Raw genomic sequence first — 19,162 nt, forward strand, 5'->3', positions numbered from 1 at the left:
GAAATATTTTGACATTTTGTAAACCTTCAAGTTTGGCGTACTTGACATGAAAAAATAAATACCACGTAGAAATAAATATCTTTGTAGCAAAAAATAAATGTTTTGTGTACCAATAAATAGAACAACTTGGATTCTTCTTCCAAGGCAGCCCGCTCGCTCTAGTAAATGAGCTTTTTAGCAACTATGAGCGTGTTCTTCAGAAGCATTGCAACAGTCATAGGTCCTACCCCTCCTGGCACTGGAGTGATAAAGCCAGCCTTCTTCTTCACTTCTAAGAGAAAAGAGAAAAAGGTATTGACTAAGAATGTTTCAAAAAGCTTTTTTTTTTTTTTCTCCCTTCAATTGCCCACATACGCCTAACTGGCAAGGAGCATAAAGGACTGCGACTCGGCAAGTACTGGAGAACACGGGAAAAGTTAAGGCAGAAGTCTTACTACAGCCATGGTAGTGACAGAATACAGTCAGGACCGGGGCTGCAAGGTAGTTCTCTTCATCCGAATATTATTACCCAGGGGCTAGGTCTGGGGCACGGTTTCACAACCTGTTCGAGCTGATCTACCTGCAGCAAGCTGCCCTCTCCTCATGGGAGCAACGCGTACGCACGCAGCCTGTGGTCAGGCAGAGGGAAAGTTAAGCCAACATATCTTTTTGGCAAGAGGCAGTTTTGAACTGTTTGACCTGGCTGAGCAGCTACCCCAGGAGGGCAGCACGACCCCAGGAGGGCAGCGCGGGCTTGCATCACCCCCATCTGCCAACTCTGACACTGCACCTTCAATACCTAGGAGAGCTATGGAAGCTGGGGATCTCCTTCTGTAGGTGAAGAGATGACCCCCCAAACCGCGGGCGTTCCTGAGGAGCGGCATGCAGAGCAGGAGTCTGCTCTAACAGAATCGCCAGCGGAGCACGGGCAGCAGTTAAGCCACCAATTCAGCCTCTTTCCCCCACTCTGGCTTGCGCTTTCTAATAGAGACATTCTACAATCACAAAAGGGAACTTAAAACCGCAGAAGGATAAAGCACGGTTTCCCCAGTCGATTTGTTTTTCTGCGTCACGGTACGGACAAAAAATGAAAAACCGAATTCTCTTCAAGCAAAAAATAGATTCTAGTGGCAAAATTCCCATTGCAACTTGAGCCATAAACACTCAGCTCCTCCAGAGAAGACTTTTTTTTGTAACCAGTGTTACTAGGATGCCTATATGGAACTAGGATCCAGAGGCGCGGATCTTCTCCGAGTCTCAAACAGAACGCAAACTCTTACAGCTGAACGAGCTCCAACCACAAACCACGTCAGACGATCCAAAGTTAGTATACAGCTTGAATGCTCGTGTTAAGAGGCAAATACAAAAGGATTAATTTTTTTAACCATGTAAGTTAACACCTGTCAAGTTAACCTCTTTGCAGGAGGAATTAATAGAACATAGCAGTAAATCCTGACTTGGTATTCTTATCTACTGTGCAAAACGCAATCAACTGGAATCGCAGGTTACTTGCCAAAGAATTAGATGCAACTGGCTGGGAATGCATCACATAAACTGTAATGAGCAGTTACTTGCTAATAATGTTTAGTCCAAATGGCTTATTACTAACCTGATTACTACAGAGGGTTTTTTTCTCAAGCGCCACCACGAGAAGTTTTTTTGCTTGTTAGTTTGGGGTTTTTTTGCTTACTTCCAAATAATTTATTCTAAACTCACACCCCACTTTCAAAAGCATGGCTTTTGAAAAGGCATACAGACAGACACAGGACAAAACCAAGGAGGCAGAACTGACACAAACACATACATTTCCACTGAAGTCACTACAGGGCAGAACCTACACCCGGCTATGAGGAGGGATCGATGGATGGAGAACCAGGCACCTTGATTTCGGAACAAACAAGCTAACTTGCTTCTGCTTTAAGTGTATTTATCTTGAATGCACGTGGTGCTTTTACTGTTGAGAGTAACAAGGTCTCACGAAAAGAAATACCACGAGAATTTGAAAAGCCGGACACTGTTTCTTTCGGACAGAATATTTACTAGATTTTTAAGGGCGGGGTAAATGAAATAAAAAGAACCACTGCCTGAACTCCCCAAGGCAGGCACCTAACCAAAGCATTCGCAGAAGTTAACGGCGAGTATCTCGCTGAACTGAAGAACAGAAGATGCAGCCTCATTGAGGACAGACAGTCATTACAACTGGGAGGGTTTTAATTCCTCAGTTGACTAGTACCACCAGATATCCTGTTAAAATAGCTGAAAAGGTAAACAAATTGCAATGCGGGCTTTTCTAGATGTAAATTGTAACAAATGAATTAACACCTCGTATGAGAGTTATTCTTAATAGTCTCAAACACAAATAATTTGTCTTTTTAATAGTTACACTATTTTGAACTCCCTGCCATTGGAGATTGGTGTTTACGGTTAATATAGTTACTACGAATTCCCAAACGAATCTCATAATTATTGAAATGTACCCACATCTGAAGCAGACACAGTAATTAACATAGAAAATATTTTAGGCATCCTAAATGGCAATAAGTTGGTTTCCATGACAATGTTACATACCTCTTGGTGTGCTATCATTCAAACCGCTCCTATCTTACTTTCGAAGAGGTACGATCCACAACCGGACCATGCCTTTCCTAAAGGAAGCCTTCTAACGAATATCATGTACAACAGACATCGCCTCCAGCGTTAGCAACCATACTCCGCAGCAAACACACAGCACACTGTTTTCACAAGGTGCCGAGGAATTCCTCTACCCGTACTCTATCATTATGGAAATCCCTGTGGGTCACTGTGGCAGAAGACATATTTTGTATCAGTTAGCATAAAACCACCCGAGTAGCTTATTCACAAAAGCCGATCCAGATTTTTAAAGGCACAACAGGTGTCTATGGTGGGGAAACTACCATCTGATCAGTTGCCATCTGTAAGAGTAAATACAGATATGGTAAATGCAATTTTCCAAGACGAATGCCAGCGACCGAAAGGGGAAAAATAACCTGACCCTCAAAAAAGTAAAAAGCTTTTCCTTTCCTCATGAAGCGCAGTAGGCCGAAGCACAGTTCCAAGACAGCACTCGAGCTTGTCCGATCTCATGTCGGCAAGTCAGGTGCTGCCCTGTCGGTTCCTTCAGAAGGCCTTGTTTCTGCTTCTCAGCAGTAGCCTAACTACGTCCCTAGCTTTAACTCTGCTTTCTCGAGGGGCGCGCTGTTCGCCCAGGCATTTCTCTGCCCATCTGGAAAACGCTGGTATGTAAATTAGGTGCCTATGGGGGAGGAGCTGCTAATTTGCAGCTTCTGTAGAACCTTAAAACCTTCCTTTGATTCTTCAGAAGAAATGAAATGTAGATTGTTTCCTTGAAAAACAGGATCCACTGCTTTGGAAACAGCCCTTCGTTCCTAGGTTCCTTTAAAGCTACGGACATCAGACACCTAATAGGGTTAATCACACAAACCAAGGGCAAGTCTCAACCTGAAGGCAGTTCTGGGTCTTGTGCATCTGCATTAAGGGATGCAGAGTAATTCCTGCCTAAGCACTGTTTCCACCAAGCTTTATTAGTCCCTGTAAAGCTACTCTGGATCACTCCGTCCCTGCAGCGCTGCCTAAGAGCGAATCACGTGCTCGGCAATCACAGTACATTTCCCATCTTCTGCTCTAGACGTTATGGGATCCTTCTTGCTATGCACTGGGGGGTACCGACCAGCAAGCAACTACCCCCTTTCTCATAGTTCCTTCTTCTTGCTTACTAAACTGTTATCCCTGTTTCTCTTACTGCAGCTATTTTAACAGCAATATGGAAGAACAGCAAGGAATTAGGGCCCAGTGCTGTTCTTCTAGCAGCGCACGCACCTTTCCTCCTCCAGTACCTCCGAAAGCCAAGCAACAGAGGCACCTCGGGCAGAAAAATCCAGCGTGAAATTATGCACAACAGCTCCTTCTCCTTCAGCTCATTAGCACCAACAGGTGGATGGGGTATCACTGTAGCCTTGGGATAATAAGCAGTGGCAGCAGAAACACAAGATCTCAAAGATGACTGAGTTCAACCCCTGCACGACCTGTTCTTCTGCAGAGGACCACCTAGACTCGGCCATCCGGCAGCTTACTGCCACCGGTTAGCAATCAGCCAGCCTGCCCTCCTGGCACTCATAGCCTAACGCTAGCATTCTTACTTATTTCTTGCGCTAACGGAGCATAACTACAGGCAATGCTCCCTCCGATTTTTGCAGAGCCGCAATACAGTGACGAGATGACACAGACTGCGCTTTGATTAATTGCAAAATGAACGCCAGGTCTTCAAAATCAACTGAGAAATTAACTAGCAAGAGCAGCTCCAACAGCCACGTTCTATGTTCACGACCCCTGTTTGGAAAAGCTGCAGAGAAAGGTAATTTGGAAAGGATTCAATAATCTGAAGAGAAGCCTACAGCCTGGAAGGTAACTCAACCAACGCAAAGCGGCAGCAAACAACCGTCGGAAGCGACCGCGGTCGCAAAGCCTGGGCTTCCCACAAACCGTACCTAAGGCATGACTGCAGGACCACCATTTCCATTAAGAAACTGGATTAGAAGATTACTGTGGTCAATCTCTTAAACTGCATGAACACGTTTCAAGAAACTTGTCCACTTGCCCGATTGCTTTGCAGTCCTTAGTCCTGTAGCTGATGAGGACAGGATACAGTTCCCTGCTTTTCTTTCAACCGATTCTTTCTTCTTGGTACGCTTTGTCTATCCACAAGCGGTACGTCACTTGGGTTCGTTCTCCACCTTAATCGCATTCGACACACCATTTCCCTGATTTGCCTACATTCCGTATGTACAACTACCCCTCATTCAAAGGAAATTCACGATATAGGCCCATCACCCTTCACCCTACCCATCATTTCTTGAGGCACCCTTTTCTGCTATTCAGGACTGGGAACGCCTCCCTGCTCCTGGTGGCACCGGTTTTCCAGAATCTCTTCGACATCGCCTAGTCCGTGCAAAACAGACGAGTTGGGAGAACAGTTCTCCTTTATAAACTCCTCCACTGATATCACAACTCCATCACTTACAAAGGTCTTAAATAACGCATTTCTTCTCTATATAAGCATCCGATCAAGACTCAAAAAACGCCACGACCATCTGCTTGTCAAACATATGGGAAGAATCATTAACAAACATAGGCAGCATATAAAGCAAATCCCACTCGAGTTCTGTGCGCTTTGGTTTCATTGGCATTTCCAGTTCCAGTTCCAAAGATTACTACCCTGCTCTACCAGTCACTCCTGGAAACGGTGCTCCACCCAAAAAAGCCATTCCAGTTAAATGCTCTGTGTAAGTTGTAGCTTCATTTCGTGTTCCTGGGCCTTGTAGCCCTCCTACCGGCTTCCCATTAGTGCTGCGGCAACAAAAGCCCTATAAAACATGGCCAAGTACACCCACACATGCGCTACCCTGCTCACAGAAACATGTCTCCCCTCCCGGGACTAAAACTTGCTGCCCAGAAATAACTAAAACGGCACTGGCGATCAGCTAAGGATGCCGCCGCTTCTCCTCCTCCCTGTGCCTTCACCCTCCCTCCGGTGGCTCCCAGAAGCTACACAACACCCCCTCCCTGGACCTTGCATTTCAGCAAATTTTTAACATAAACAGGGGTACGCTCAGAGTCCTGTGCCGGTTATATACACAGAGACGCACACGCAGTTTAAAATAACCTAGTAACATCAGGCTAGGTACCTCAGTGCTTCGCAGTCGACCTCCCCGTGCACAGTATTTTCCTGCTTTGCTCTTTTAGACACCTTGGAACTGCACAGTAAACTATTCTGCACAAAAAAAAAAATAAAATCCCTTTTTTGATGTGGACACATTTTGGAGAGTCAAAATGAAGAGGGTATATGGCGATGGGGAAAAATCACAAATTCTGTTTAGAGACATTCCAGGAAACAGCCTGGGATATTTGCCCAAAATAAACGGTTAAGCTTGACAAGCACAGAGGTACCCCGATGGCATCATTACCAAGCCAACCATTATAGCAGCTTTAAGAGCCCTACACACAAGTCTAATATTGTTCAAATTATTAAGTAAACTAAACCATCTTGTCGCTCCTCCTCATCTACTGGAGTTTAAAAGGACAGGCAAAGTCCTTTCGTTGGCTTGAGAGTGCGTACACACGTACGCCAGCGCATGCCAGCGGCCGGTCGTCAGCCTGCTGCGGGAAGCGCCGTCAAGGCCACAGTCTCTGGCTGCGGGTGCCTGCATGCAACTCTGCTGCCTACAGCAGCAGCGGACACGACTCGAACAAATGCAGACTTTAGGACAGATGTCCAAACTTCCAAAGTCATTTTTTGAGCAGCTATCAAATTCTCTTGCCCTGTGGCAGGAATTTTTTCCTCCAGGCATTTCTTACGTAGAATTTCATAATGAACAACATGGAAAAAAAAAATTCAAATGGCATCCTGTCATTGTCGAAGATGTAAAAATCAACTTGAGTGTCTAGCCTACCCCCTAGGGATTAGAGGATGGCATCCTAATATTGCTAGGATACGACAACTGAATCAAAACAGTTTTCACCCATCTAATTAACTTCATTTCCACGACGGGAGATGTTCAGTCAGATGACCTGGTGAAGCCAGTCCTTTCCATCTATTTCTTATAAATCAAATTTAACCTCCGATGGTCCAGTTAAATCTCTGCTCTCCCCACGGCCACATTTTTTTACTTGAAGTGGATGATGAGACAACAGACATTAGTGGGCTACATGACATTAAACAGGTGCTTTATGTCATGCCAGCCATTTATGTACCTGGCCTTAACCTAAAAAAAAAAAAAAATTTTCACTTAGGCTTAAATATTAATTCAGTCAAGTGATCAAATGGAGGAAAAGGATAAAATGACTTGCCACATGAACACACTAGCATGTTCCGTTTCCTAACTGACAAATCAAATACTTGGCAAGGGTGATTTACTTTTTAGTGTTTAGAACTGTATACACTGGGATGGGTTTTTTTGTTGTTCGAGATTTAGTGAAACTTTCACCGATACCAATGAACCAACAACAATTTCCCTTTGGCAATGCACAGTGAAATACTACTTGCAACTGTAGCGGCATAATCCAAGTTCAAGTTCCTCCCTCGTTTTTGGATCTTCCCTCCCCCCAGGTAAAATCCTGAGAACAACCCACAGCAGACATGACGAGACATATACAGTGCATTGCTGAAACTCTGAATCACGGCCTCGCCATTGAATCTACACCTATACATTACATTCAGAAGGTCTCGCGTTTAATGGAAAACAAACGAAAAGGATACATTTTCACATTTCTCTAAGTCATAGCTTTTTTCTCCTCCCGTACCTGCTCAAGCAAACAAAAAATCCTAAAAACTCTCTGTACTTCAGTTCCGTTCTGAAAACGGAAAATATAACCTTTAACTTGGGATAGTACAAGCAGTATAGCAAAACCAAAAATATTTAAGTCGTACTCTGGAAGTATTTTTCTACTGGAGCTCTATTGTACGCATACAGTTATACATTTCCAAATGCACACCGAGACAATCGCTTATCTACACTCGTGCGGGCAATTTCATTGACTTTAGCAGACAGGTATCATGTACGATGAGTGAAAGAAGCAGGAACTAAGGGAGTGATGTAATTACAAATACATACAGCTGGCGAGAAACATTTTGAATATAATTAAGCTTTAAGACATTATGCCAGCCAAGATGTTAATAACTGAAAAAAAAAAAAACCTGTGGGTGATTTTCATACTTATCAAAATAAGGAACTGTTGAGAACCATTAATAATGTGGGTAAATGCTGTCTAAGCTTCCCACACTCAACTCTGCCAATAAGCTTTAATTTTCAGCTGCAACAATCCTGCTATTCCAGTCTGGAGCTCCTCCAGAGCAGAGATATTTAATCAAGTTACACTGTGAACTTGCTCTGCAACACATTAAACATGAAAAGATCAATATGTAACCCCAATTTTTATCTGTTGAGCTTGCCTGGACCCTGATTTTCAACAGCTTAAGACGAACCCACATTAAACCTTCGCACAAAAGATCTTTCTAAAGCAGAAATTAATATTTTCACACACAAGCGTAGAGCGACAGCGTAAAATGAAGCTCGAGAAGCTGTGGTATAATAGTATTTGCTATGAACAGCAAGAGACCCTATACTTGTGAAAGAGCAGAAACTGTTTTTATTGCTTACTCTTGAAACGCTTCACAGACTCACATGGGATTAAAGAAACCCAGAGACAAGCATCTTCTGCCACCACACTGCCCCAAGAGCTCATCTGCATCTCTTCAAGGTTGCTGGTATGTGTAATTAAAAATAACACTTCCTCTCTTAAATAACATACCGGTTCTTAAGAGCAGATAGACGAATGTATGCTTTGTTTTACTATTTAAGCAAATAAATTTAAAAAAAAAAATCCCTGCAAGTGTCATCTCATTTGAGACACTGGCTATTCCAACTATTTATCACAAACGAATCCCACAAACTTCAATATATTTACCCACCAGGTTTCGTATAAAGAGTGTTTCACTGACCTTCAAAGTCCACATCGCCAACTAATTTGACCTTTCCCGTAACAGGATCGTGGATATGGTTGATGCCTACATCAATCACAGCTGCACCTTCTTTGACCATATCAGTTGTAATCAACTTTGGGATACCTGGAATCATCAAGGTATATTTGATTAACACGGCCAGGTAGGCTTAGGACGTCAGTTTCAAATTATATCAAGGGGCATGCAAGCACGCGTCTGTAGGTACAAAAAAAGAAGATTATCGTTTCACTTGAATTTTTCTTGATACATCACACACAGAACGCCCTTATTCCTCAGTTTCTCACAGTTTATTATTACGAGAAGAAAAGGTCGTATTCATTCATTTTGACTAAATGTTTTCAGCTAAACCTGCCGTCACAAACATAGTCAACGTGATCTCCTCGAAGGAAGTAGTCGCTGGTTTGTGGCACTAAGTCCCTTTCATAGCCTTTCCAAAGAAACGCCGAACTATGAAGATGCTCTGTGAGCCACAAGAAACCGTTAGTATTGACGGAGGTCTGCTGATCCAGAAGCCTTGTCAACTGCTGAAGCAAGCCACGTATCTTATCTCCACAGCATTTTCTTTACTCTTTGCTTTTTTCATATTTGGATTGGATTTGTGTTACTCTTGACTTGTCCGACTTCTCGTATACTTTACTTGTTCGCTGTGTGACATCTCAAGCAGTTACTTCCATCATGAACTACATGAAATACCACTGCCACAAAAACAAATGCTCACTTAGTGAGAAAATCTGATCTATCCTCACAAATTATTTTTAATTCCTGTCATTTATAAGCAACAGATAAACAACAAGAAAAAAATAAAACAGCCAGCTCAGATTTACCAATATTAAAGAGCATCAGTTCAATCTGTAGGAGAGAAGAAACTGCCTTTCAAGTAAAACTTTCTCCACCTGATCTTTTCACAAGCGAGCAAGCAAAATGTACTGGATGGAAAACCAAGTTAGTTAATTGTACCCAAGGAAGGGGCTCCGATGGTACTTAGCGAAAATGACAGCGTGTGCAGAGGGAGCACTAGAAGGGCCAGGTGTCTATTTATAATGTCACTAGCACCGTGGTAGAGAACACTTATTATTTAGTAGTGGCACAAGGGGCAGATGACACAAAGCTGGAAAGAACTTCAAACAGATGAGCTTAGATTTCAAGTGCCACTGAAAAAAAGGACCCAAGCATCGAAACCCATTTGACATTCCACAGGGAGGAAGGAAAGACAACCACATTTACACACAAATAAATACCCCTCACAAAGGTAAGACAGCAAACAACTGGTTAAGGAGTGATTTTCCAAAGAAAGAATTTGGGATTAGATCAACTCAACACAGACAGACGCCATCATGCTACTTCAAGACATGCACAGAAACCCTAATCTCTTCAACAGATGACATGAGCTGGGATACCATGTTCTCCCTGTGGGTGCTTAACTTCTCTGATCTGTCTGTTCACATCTCTATAAAACACCAAGAACAATGAGGATTATGAAGAAACGCTGCAAAGAATTAACCTTTTCGATCTCATGACAGCCTTCAAAGATATTAAAAACTTTTGGCACAAGAGGAAATACGCTTTTCTGCCCATATCCATGACCTACGTGACACAAAACAACAGACCTAGGTTTGTTTCCTTTGCTGCACTGCCCAGAACTTTCTTACCGCAAGAACAGAGGAACACTCGAGCAATTAATCTGAGGAGAGAACGAGAATGTCTCTATCGCTGGAGATCTGAAAAAGCAGACTGAACTAGTATGTACAACATATCACTTTTGGTGCACTCGTATGGACTAGATGGACTTTCTAAAGACTGTTCTCACTCTGCTTTTCTACTATTTCCAGGGCCTGGCCTCAGCACTACACACCATCGTCATCTCTCAGCGGGCTACATCAGCGTAGCGTCCTGGGGTACAATTTTTTTGCCATTAACAAACTCCAGCTAAAACAGAGTGCTGCAACAAGCCGCCTCAGCCCTTCGATACGCACCATATTCCTTCAGCGCATTTAAACGTAAAGCATCTCAATATCCATCACAACCACGTTCAACAGTCAGGACCCACGACACCTAAAAAGTCACTTCGAAGTCCAGATAAAGAGCTGAGCCAAGGGCTGTATGTTTCCCGTCAGCACAGCTGAGCTATCTATATACACAGCAAGAGACACCAAGACAGTTATGTAGGTGTTCAAACAACTTAAGTACCCATGTGACAACTGAATTGCACACAACATCTGACCTGGGTCCTACCGAAAGGGGAGGCAAAACATCATTTTCTACAGCAGTAGTCCTGGACAGTCAACGTCTTCCACCTTGTACAAATCACCACCGCATGGGATTTCAAACTGCGGGTAGCACCACGCGTTTACTTTGAGGAGATCAATGTCATCTAGCTTCCCCCACGTGCTGAAGCTAGAGCTAAGACTTCTATGGCATGCCAACATCTCGCCTCACACAGAAAAAAAAAACTCCCTTTCAAGAACAGGAGTTCAGAAGGATCCCTCTTTGCAGAGGGCAATTTTAATCACAGGAAAGGCTATCTTAGAACAAAGGTACTTGCACTGCTTTACCAACGCCAGCATCGTGTGCAACCAGACATCTGAAAGTTTATGCCCGGACAGTCACAACAAATGAAGCTTCTCCTGGAATGTTAAGGCAAAGCATTATCTGAGACCAAAGTCGCTGCATGCTGACCGAGAGCCAAGAATATCAAGTCCTGACAAGTCACCTGCATTAGCCTATCATACCTTAATTGCAACAGTGGCAATGTTTTCTCTGTATTCACTTCAAATGACCTCCTACATTTCTTTCCTACCATGCAACCTCCGACTCGGAGCGATGGGAAATTCCAACGTAAAAATTACAATCCACCTTGCTTATGAGCAATTCCATCCGTTCCATGTTCTGTGAGGAACGTTTATTCTAGTAAGAGTATCACCAAAGGGGGAGTCTAACCTCCCCTCTCACCATGAAAGCAGCTTTCTCTCAGGCAGAGATGAGAAAAAAAAAGGAAAAGAAAGCAAATCCGTATGTATTGACCGGGATTTTATTGAGGCAAGTGCTGGTATCCAAGGGCTTTGGCTTCATTTACAAAGTGCTGGATCACAGCCAATTACTCATTTAGATACAGGCAATACAAGAACCTTCTTGGCTCTCCCTTTCTCACTCCCCCATAGGACACAAGCTTGAAACTCTGCTTCTGATGTTGAGCAAGCCAAGACCTCAAATTCTTTCCTATGCCATTCGATAACATCGGGCTGCGTCTACTTCATCGCGCTCTTACGCAATCCTCCGTTGCAAGCTGCCTGCTAACTGGGTAATGCCTCAGCCTTATGGGGGTAAGTGATCTCTCTGCGATAGGGATGGAAGCATATTAACGGAAGCTGCACAGTTACACCCTTTGTAAAATGGCTTGATAATAGGCCAAATACTTAGTAGCAACAAATAAACTAACCCTCAAACCAAATGAGCAGATCTATTTGCTTAAGCCTACTTTACATACCAAGTAGGAAGAGGTAAGTGTTAGAGCAGCTATTCCTAAAATACCCTGACCGAAGAACGGGGGACAATATCTCATCCGTAAATCACGGTTTCAACAAAAGAGAAACAAAGCCCTACCTAATTCCAGCTTAGGTACAAAGACTACAAAACAGCCAACTCCTGGGAAGCTAACCAGCCACTACCTGAATAGAAGGGTCTGACAAATCAGCGATTTCTACACAAGAGGACCACAGATCGTGTCCCAAGGGACAGCACAAGTAGTCCCAGAAGAATTTCATCTGGCATTTGGCATCCCCATTCCTTCTCCTCATTGCCCCCCTCTGCAAACCTCGCAGGCAGACAAGCCTTCTCTCTCAAGGCAGACTAGTAAGCCAAGACAGGAGAAGCAGCAGGCTGACTAGTCAAAGACTGTCTCATGCCTCCATCACTGCCCTGGAAATACCGCGGTGGCTATCTAAGCACCACAAGTAAAGCTGCACTTATTCTTCTACTACGGGTCTGGGCCAATAGCAAAAAGAACAGACTCCGTGGGATGTCTGTATAGGCAGGGATAGCGGACAAAGATCAGAAAAGCTACGGTGGGATACGAAATGCTGCATGTGCTTAGGAGGAAATATTATGCTTTGGCTAGAAATGCAGAAGTCGAGTCGTATTGGAAGAGTTTAGGAAGCTCCACCTGGAAGCACAGACACAGATTTTAGGGAGGGGTAGGCTGGACAAGGGCAGCATTGTTAGAACTTATGACACAAGGAGTTGGGAGGCAACCAGAGGGAAGTAGTAAACTGCATGGATAGTTACTAAGCAGGAAAACTGGGGTCCCAAGGCTGGGAGTGAATGAGAGACACCATATGAGGACGGGTGTTTTCAAACTCCGGAGTAAAAACAGAAGCATGTGACACGAAGCATTACGAAAGCTGCGAATGCAAGCAAACAGAAAACTCCTCGGAGATAGAGCACCGTGTCAGAACGAACAGACTCACTGCAGCAAGTCAGCAAACCGGGAGCCAGAACGCACATGGCTCTCCCAAAAGCACTACATGGGAAGAGGAGAATGAGAACAGCAATCTTGCGCTTATTTGCACACACAAAAAGCTGTTTATCCATTTGCACACCTTGCACAGTGGCCTGTAATAGCAGCTGTTTCTACCTGGCAGGGTAGAAAATACCTTTTTTGAAACGGTCACCGAACAGGTCACGCATTTCCAGAGAGCGCACGAAAGGTACGATGTGCGCGGTTCCCAAGTACCAAGAGCAACCTCGGCGAGATTCCACCTTTCTAAAGCGTAGTCTTCCCCAGAGCATCCGCTGGGGCAGGGCTGCATGCTGTTTGCACAATCTAGCCCTAGGTTTTTTTTCATCACTCCACTTTTATCTCATGTTGCATAATGAATGTTCTATCGTACTCCTGTTAAAAATGACACGAGGAAAACAACGCGAAGAACCAACACGGCTGAATTGCTACTGAACCGTTTAACTACAAGCATAACCGATGACAAATTATGTTCAGCATTTAGAGTCAGAAGTGACCATTAAATTGGCAGCAGTGAATTTGGATGCAAAGTTACTAGGTTATTTCCAGCTAGCACACGCAATATTATCCTTCATTCTCAGTGCATGAATTCCGGTCAGGCCCACAGCTGAGTAATCACATGCGGGACTACTGAGCTGTTTCTTGTTCCGGACCTGGCATGAAAAAGAGAATGCAGTTACGCCCTGAAGCAAAGGACCTCTCACTTCAGTAGGAAGTGATGAGCTTTAGACAGGTACCTATCTGTCTCCACCTAGAAAATAAACAAGTAAAACTTTGGTCTTGAGGATGATGAAGAGGGAGGAAGGGAGGAGAAAAGAGGGAAGACACAACCCTCTTGTAGTCCTCTCAAAAGGTACGAGAGAAGGAGGATATCCTGAGCTGCGAGGAGGGCACAGACTTTTACCACGGTTCTTACTAAGTTGGATTGTCTGGGTTTGGGGTTTTTTTTATTCATTTATTTTTCTATTTTTAATCCCCTTAAACAAAAACCAGAGCTTGCTCAGAAGCACAGTTCTGCTTGTTTCTTTCTTCCAGATTCGTTAAGCTGCAAGTATTTCACTCTACATTGCTTTAAGAACACACACACTGATCTTTCAGACCCCTTCCTCTAGGCAATTACCATTCTCTTCCTCTTTACATGGCAATTGCAAAAGAAAAAAAAAAATAAAAATTCAGCCATTAATAACAAACTTTACCAAAACTAGCAGCTAATTTGGCAAGGTTGCCCTTAATTCTAACAGCAATGGAATGATACCACTGTTTCATGAATGCAGCCTCCAACTGATTTAAAAAAACCCTCCTGTCAAAATTTAAATGACTCATGATTTTTGCACTGCACAGAGAATGTTTTAATTTACATAATTATACCTGTATAAACTATGCACTGACTGGTTCCCAATCTTGAGTTCACTCTAAAGTCTCCCTAAGGGAAAGGTGTCACATGTGACGAGAAACAGTTTATGAGTCTGCAAACGTGAAGGGCAAGAACAAAGAGCCAAATCACTTGCCCTCCTTAAAACAAGACATCCTCCCTACTGCAACACCCTTCAGCAAGCACAAGCCCCAATTATTCGCTAAAATGTGAAATAACTCGTAGTGCCACCAACACAGACACCAAAGTCTACTTTTTACGTTTTAAACATTGCGATTCAAGTATTAACAACAACTAGTGTTACCTGCAGCTACTATTACAATGTCAGCGAGCTGTGTATGGATCTTGAGCTGCTCTTTTGGTGTGTGTCTGTGAGCAATGGTCACTGTAGCATCACCTGAAATGTAAAAGATCATCAATTAATTGTCACGTATGTAATGCCTGTAAAGCTTTCACTTTCACGTGCAAATGACTAACTTTGGTACATGAACAACAGTACCCGTGTTCATCAGATTTGCCTTGGGTTGCATGATTTATTTCAGCATCGCCAGAACGCTCACAATACTTGCTGTTCACGCATATTAAAAAACATTGATTCTTAAAAATTCTCACAGGATGAATTCATTTATACACTGTGGACTAGCTTATTGCTTCATCAGCCTCATTACGTTTAGTGGAATTACACAGAGCAAACCCAGCACGGAATCCGGTGCCTACCTTACTAAGCGCAGTTTCTACAGCGTGCCGTAAAACTCGGCTGTCTGTCACAAACTAAAGCTTCAACTATGAGGTCACCAGCTCAGATCTCTGTCCTCAGCCACATTTGTCATCCATGTCCTCAAGCTCCCTAGGTGCTGCCCTTGCCGTTCCGTTGTCTAGAGAGGAAGGAAGACCAAAGTCTTGCCTGCACCTGTGACTGAACTTCATAACCGCTTTTCCCTCGAGTCACAGTTTCATCTCTGGCCCGTGTTTTCGGCAGATTTTGAGTGCTCAAGGAATAATCGGTAATTCAAGTTCAGTAAAGTGGCACTATTTCTTACCGATATTCCCTCTCTCAAGAAGTAACACGGCTAATAATCCGGCCAACAACAGGAGACGACAAGTGAGGCGCTCCTCTTTGTAGGGCCCGACTGCATAGGGACAGAGCCTAGCAGCTATGACAACAAGGACACTCCTGGGCCAAGGGCCTTTCTCAGAAACCCTGCCGACCAATAACCACGTGCAAGGGTCAACCAGCAAAATCCCTCTGACTGGAACACTACCCCACTTCATCAAGGAGAGGCATTCTTCAACATACATGCGGAACACAATCAACAGCAGCACCAGCATTTACAAAATTCCAGCTGGATGGAACTGAGAAGGTTTATCACCATAACCACTTAAGAAATCAATACATCCAATGCATGTATTTTTCCACACCCTCAAAGCATTCCCAGTCACCATTTCTTGTAGCTCAAGTGCAACGACAGGAAAGGACAAGACTGGACAAAAAGGTGCTCAGATTTTTCCAGGTGTCCTTCCATCTCTTCTATCTCCTGATAAAACACTAACAGCTGAACCCTTACCTCACACCAGAGTAGGAAGTGTTTGAAGTTATCACAAATAGAAGCACACCTCCTTTTGGGCAAACTCCAAAGATCTGGGGCCTGCTCCTGCATGTATCCGTATTTCTTGGCAAGAAGCTACGGACAGCTACCCGCCTAGTAACACATGAAAAACTTTATGCCGTTCAATGGAGATGCTAAGGAAAGACTACTACACGTGAAACACGTGGTCACGGGGATAGGGACTGAAGTCTCACACTGCATCCGACAGCAAGCGTGGCGATCCCTCAAGGACCGCCCAAGAAAACAGCAAAGATAGCAGCTATCAAAGGAGACTCCTCCCAGCGCTCTCCCTGTCAACTATCTGTACAGCACAGCGTTCAGGTGTCGCATCCCCCCGTCTCCACCTTCCGCTCATCGCGGACTCCTAAGCCACATCATTAACCATTAAACTAGAAGCTTTTGCCATCTCAGACATTACCACCACATCTGCTTCCTCTGGAATGTGTCTGACTGATCTAATCTGTGCCTGTCATCTCATTAACTCTCTTCCATCTTCAACCTGTCTGTGCGCCGACTTCTCTGCTCTTTCCCCTCATCTTTGATCCCTCTTCTCCTTCAGCCTCCGTATTGCCTATCGTCTCCTCAAAGAGAAGCAGATTGAGACATTTTCAGATAATGAGAACAGAAAAGTACACATAGGCATAAGCAATTCCATTAAATAAGGGGAATTGCCAGCAGTTGGAAGTCTCTCACCAACTTTCTATAACTTCCCATGAATTTAAGTGCATCGAGGGCTCAGACAGCTAATCATCTTAGAAACACCTCCGCAGGAACCCTTCGTGCGATAGCAAGATCTCAGCTGGTACATAAAGCCTGCGTGTCGAGATTCCTTCGGCTTTCTTCCTTGAATACCTTTGGGATCATGAAATAACAACTCATACAGACAAAACAATTGGAACAGGACCGAACTATTACTCACTGATACTCCTCATGTTGCTAGTCTAAAGCAGCATGTCTGCGGCCGCCGATTCCTTCGTACGTAGGCCACGCACATACTCTTTTGAGCGAGCAGCAGACACGCTGTACAGATGGTTGGAGTTTTCCTTCTTTGGAGGTCTCATTCTCCAAACATATTAATAACAAATCACTGAGCCCCCTGCAGAAGAACCGTGCCTATGCTTTGATGTGACACATCGCCCTTTTCTTGGCTAACGCTCTATCAGTCACACTAGAACGTACGGATTCTCTGAAGGGTCATCCTTCACACTAGAAAGGCAAATAGACTTCCTACTGGATTCTAGACAAAAAGGCTTGAATAAAATAGAGGAGTCTCTTGATATCTGTTTTAAGCAAAAGAAGGATGGCTTGTCCAAAATCACCATCATTACTTCCAAAAAATACATACATAATAAGATTATTTTGACCTCTCATCCTGTACTCAGCAGAGGCGCTGAGGAAAACCGATGGATAAAATCCAAAGTTACAAATATTCACACCTTCTCAAAAGTAAAATCAGCGCTATTTTCCCGTTAAAATATTCGTGAGGAATGTGTTTGTAGTCAGCTCCTGAAACCAAGTAATTGCTCTCACTACCAAAAAGGAAAGGAGAAAAAACACGGGGGGGGGGAAACACCCCTACCTTCCTACCTACAGAATAACAGTCCAGAAGCTTACCGACACCTCAGAAATGGCAGGTTTTCCATTTATTCGTGATCGGGCCAAAACAGAAAATAAAGGACTACTTTTACCCTGCTGCTTCTGCTAAACAACAGGCATATATTAAGCAATTAAGATTCCACATGAGTCAATTCACTAGCTTATAAAATAGAGATAGTCTGTTGACCTGCTTACAGAAAGCACAATTAGTTTTGTAAGGGTTCAGACAGTTTGCCCATCTGATCAGATATTGCCACCTGCAGGACATTCCCGTTTCTACATACAAAACATGACAGATGAAGACAGACCCCAGCTTTTCAGTTTTGTTCATTTTATCTGTAACAAACAACAACTGAAACCTACAAAAAACAGAAGACGACACTATCACACACACACACCCCCCTTGCATCACTTCTCAATAAAAAATTATTTAACCAAGTCAGTCCAATTGCTGATACAACGCTGTCTTAACTGATAAACAGAGAAACTTCTTTTTCAGCACTTAACTGCAGGTCTTCACTGGTCCCCAACCTCCTGAATTAAAAAAAAAAAAAGAAAGAAACCTTCCACTTCATTTATATTAAGCAGGTTAAAATTGTTCTAAATATGTGCTGAAAAAGAAAGCCTGCCTTTGTTCCGTAAAAAATAAAATGAGCAACTCCGACGTGTCATTTTCAACTCTAAAACACACTTCAGCTAGAAACTTAACACACTTGCTAAAGCTCCCTCATGTTGTATCCTGACAGACATCTCTGCACGAATTTTGCCCTGCTATAAGCCGCTAAGAAAACGGGTGGAAAGGATTATTCCGTTCAAGCTCTTTTCATTACATTCACCTTTCCCATCTTTCCTTTAGCTCCATCTCCTTCATCTCATTATACTTCAGCTTTATACATTCTCTTTCACGGTCTATCTCAGCTTGATCTCAACTGCTTTCAGTTTCTTCTCTGTCAGAATAGATCCAAAGTTCTGACAGCCATTGAGGTAAAGCCGAAATCACCGCCTAGCCTGCCTTCCCTGCTACACGCCGTCCAGGCTGGCCTCTTGTTGCTCAGAGCAGTAGCAGACAAGAAAGCTAACTGCAGAAGACCAACCACATCTTCAAGGACAGCCCAATCTGTGCGTCAGGAATGAAAACTACACTAGACTACCCCAACCGCGAAAGCATTTATCTCCACGGACACAACAAATACATACTTAATGCTAATTTATTGTGGAAGAAGTACAAATGTTCCTTTGTTTTCTCATCGCCAGCTGCTTTATACTGTATGCTACCACTCGGCAGGTCGGATAACAAGAAAAACTACCTTAAAAAGTAAATCCATTTTCTTCAGAATAAGCAGAGGTAACTTCAACGAGTTAACTCTTTCTACATCTAGATTCCAGTGTCATTGTCTGTAAGGGAATATCGGAATGTTTTTCTGTCCCTACACAGAATACTTGACATAGATAGCATCAATGACCATGCCAGTAACTAGGGCTGCCAGTGAAGTAACGTGTAATATGTCAGGAGTCAGAACGTAGGCAAGTGACCGTGA

The 19,162-nt window shown here is 43.5% G+C and overlaps 1 protein-coding gene across 4 annotated transcripts in view; it reads right to left on the minus strand.

Annotated features, from left to right (window-relative positions):
- The window catches only part of MTHFD2L (methylenetetrahydrofolate dehydrogenase (NADP+ dependent) 2 like), a 49,942-nt gene that overhangs the window by 13,177 nt on the left and 17,603 nt on the right, over positions 1 to 19,162 (minus strand). For 3 of the 4 annotated variants that reach the window (XR_014228588.1, XM_082315878.1, XM_082315880.1), the window contains exons 6-7: positions 14,726 to 14,818; positions 8,516 to 8,641 (exon numbers count right to left, since the gene is read on the minus strand). Coding sequence is in view for 3 of the 4 variants with exons in the window: in XM_082315878.1 (XP_082172004.1) it covers positions 8,516 to 8,641; positions 14,726 to 14,818 (219 nt within the window). In the remaining variant the exon portion in view is untranslated. Of the gene's footprint in view, positions 1 to 128; positions 272 to 8,515; positions 8,642 to 14,725; positions 14,819 to 19,162 lie in introns of those variants that run through there. The other variant, XM_082315879.1, reaches the window with a different exon arrangement.

Source organism: Platalea leucorodia (assembly GCF_965183815.1).
Source record: "Platalea leucorodia genome assembly, chromosome: 6".
Classification (NCBI taxonomy): domain Eukaryota; kingdom Metazoa; phylum Chordata; class Aves; order Pelecaniformes; family Threskiornithidae; genus Platalea; species Platalea leucorodia.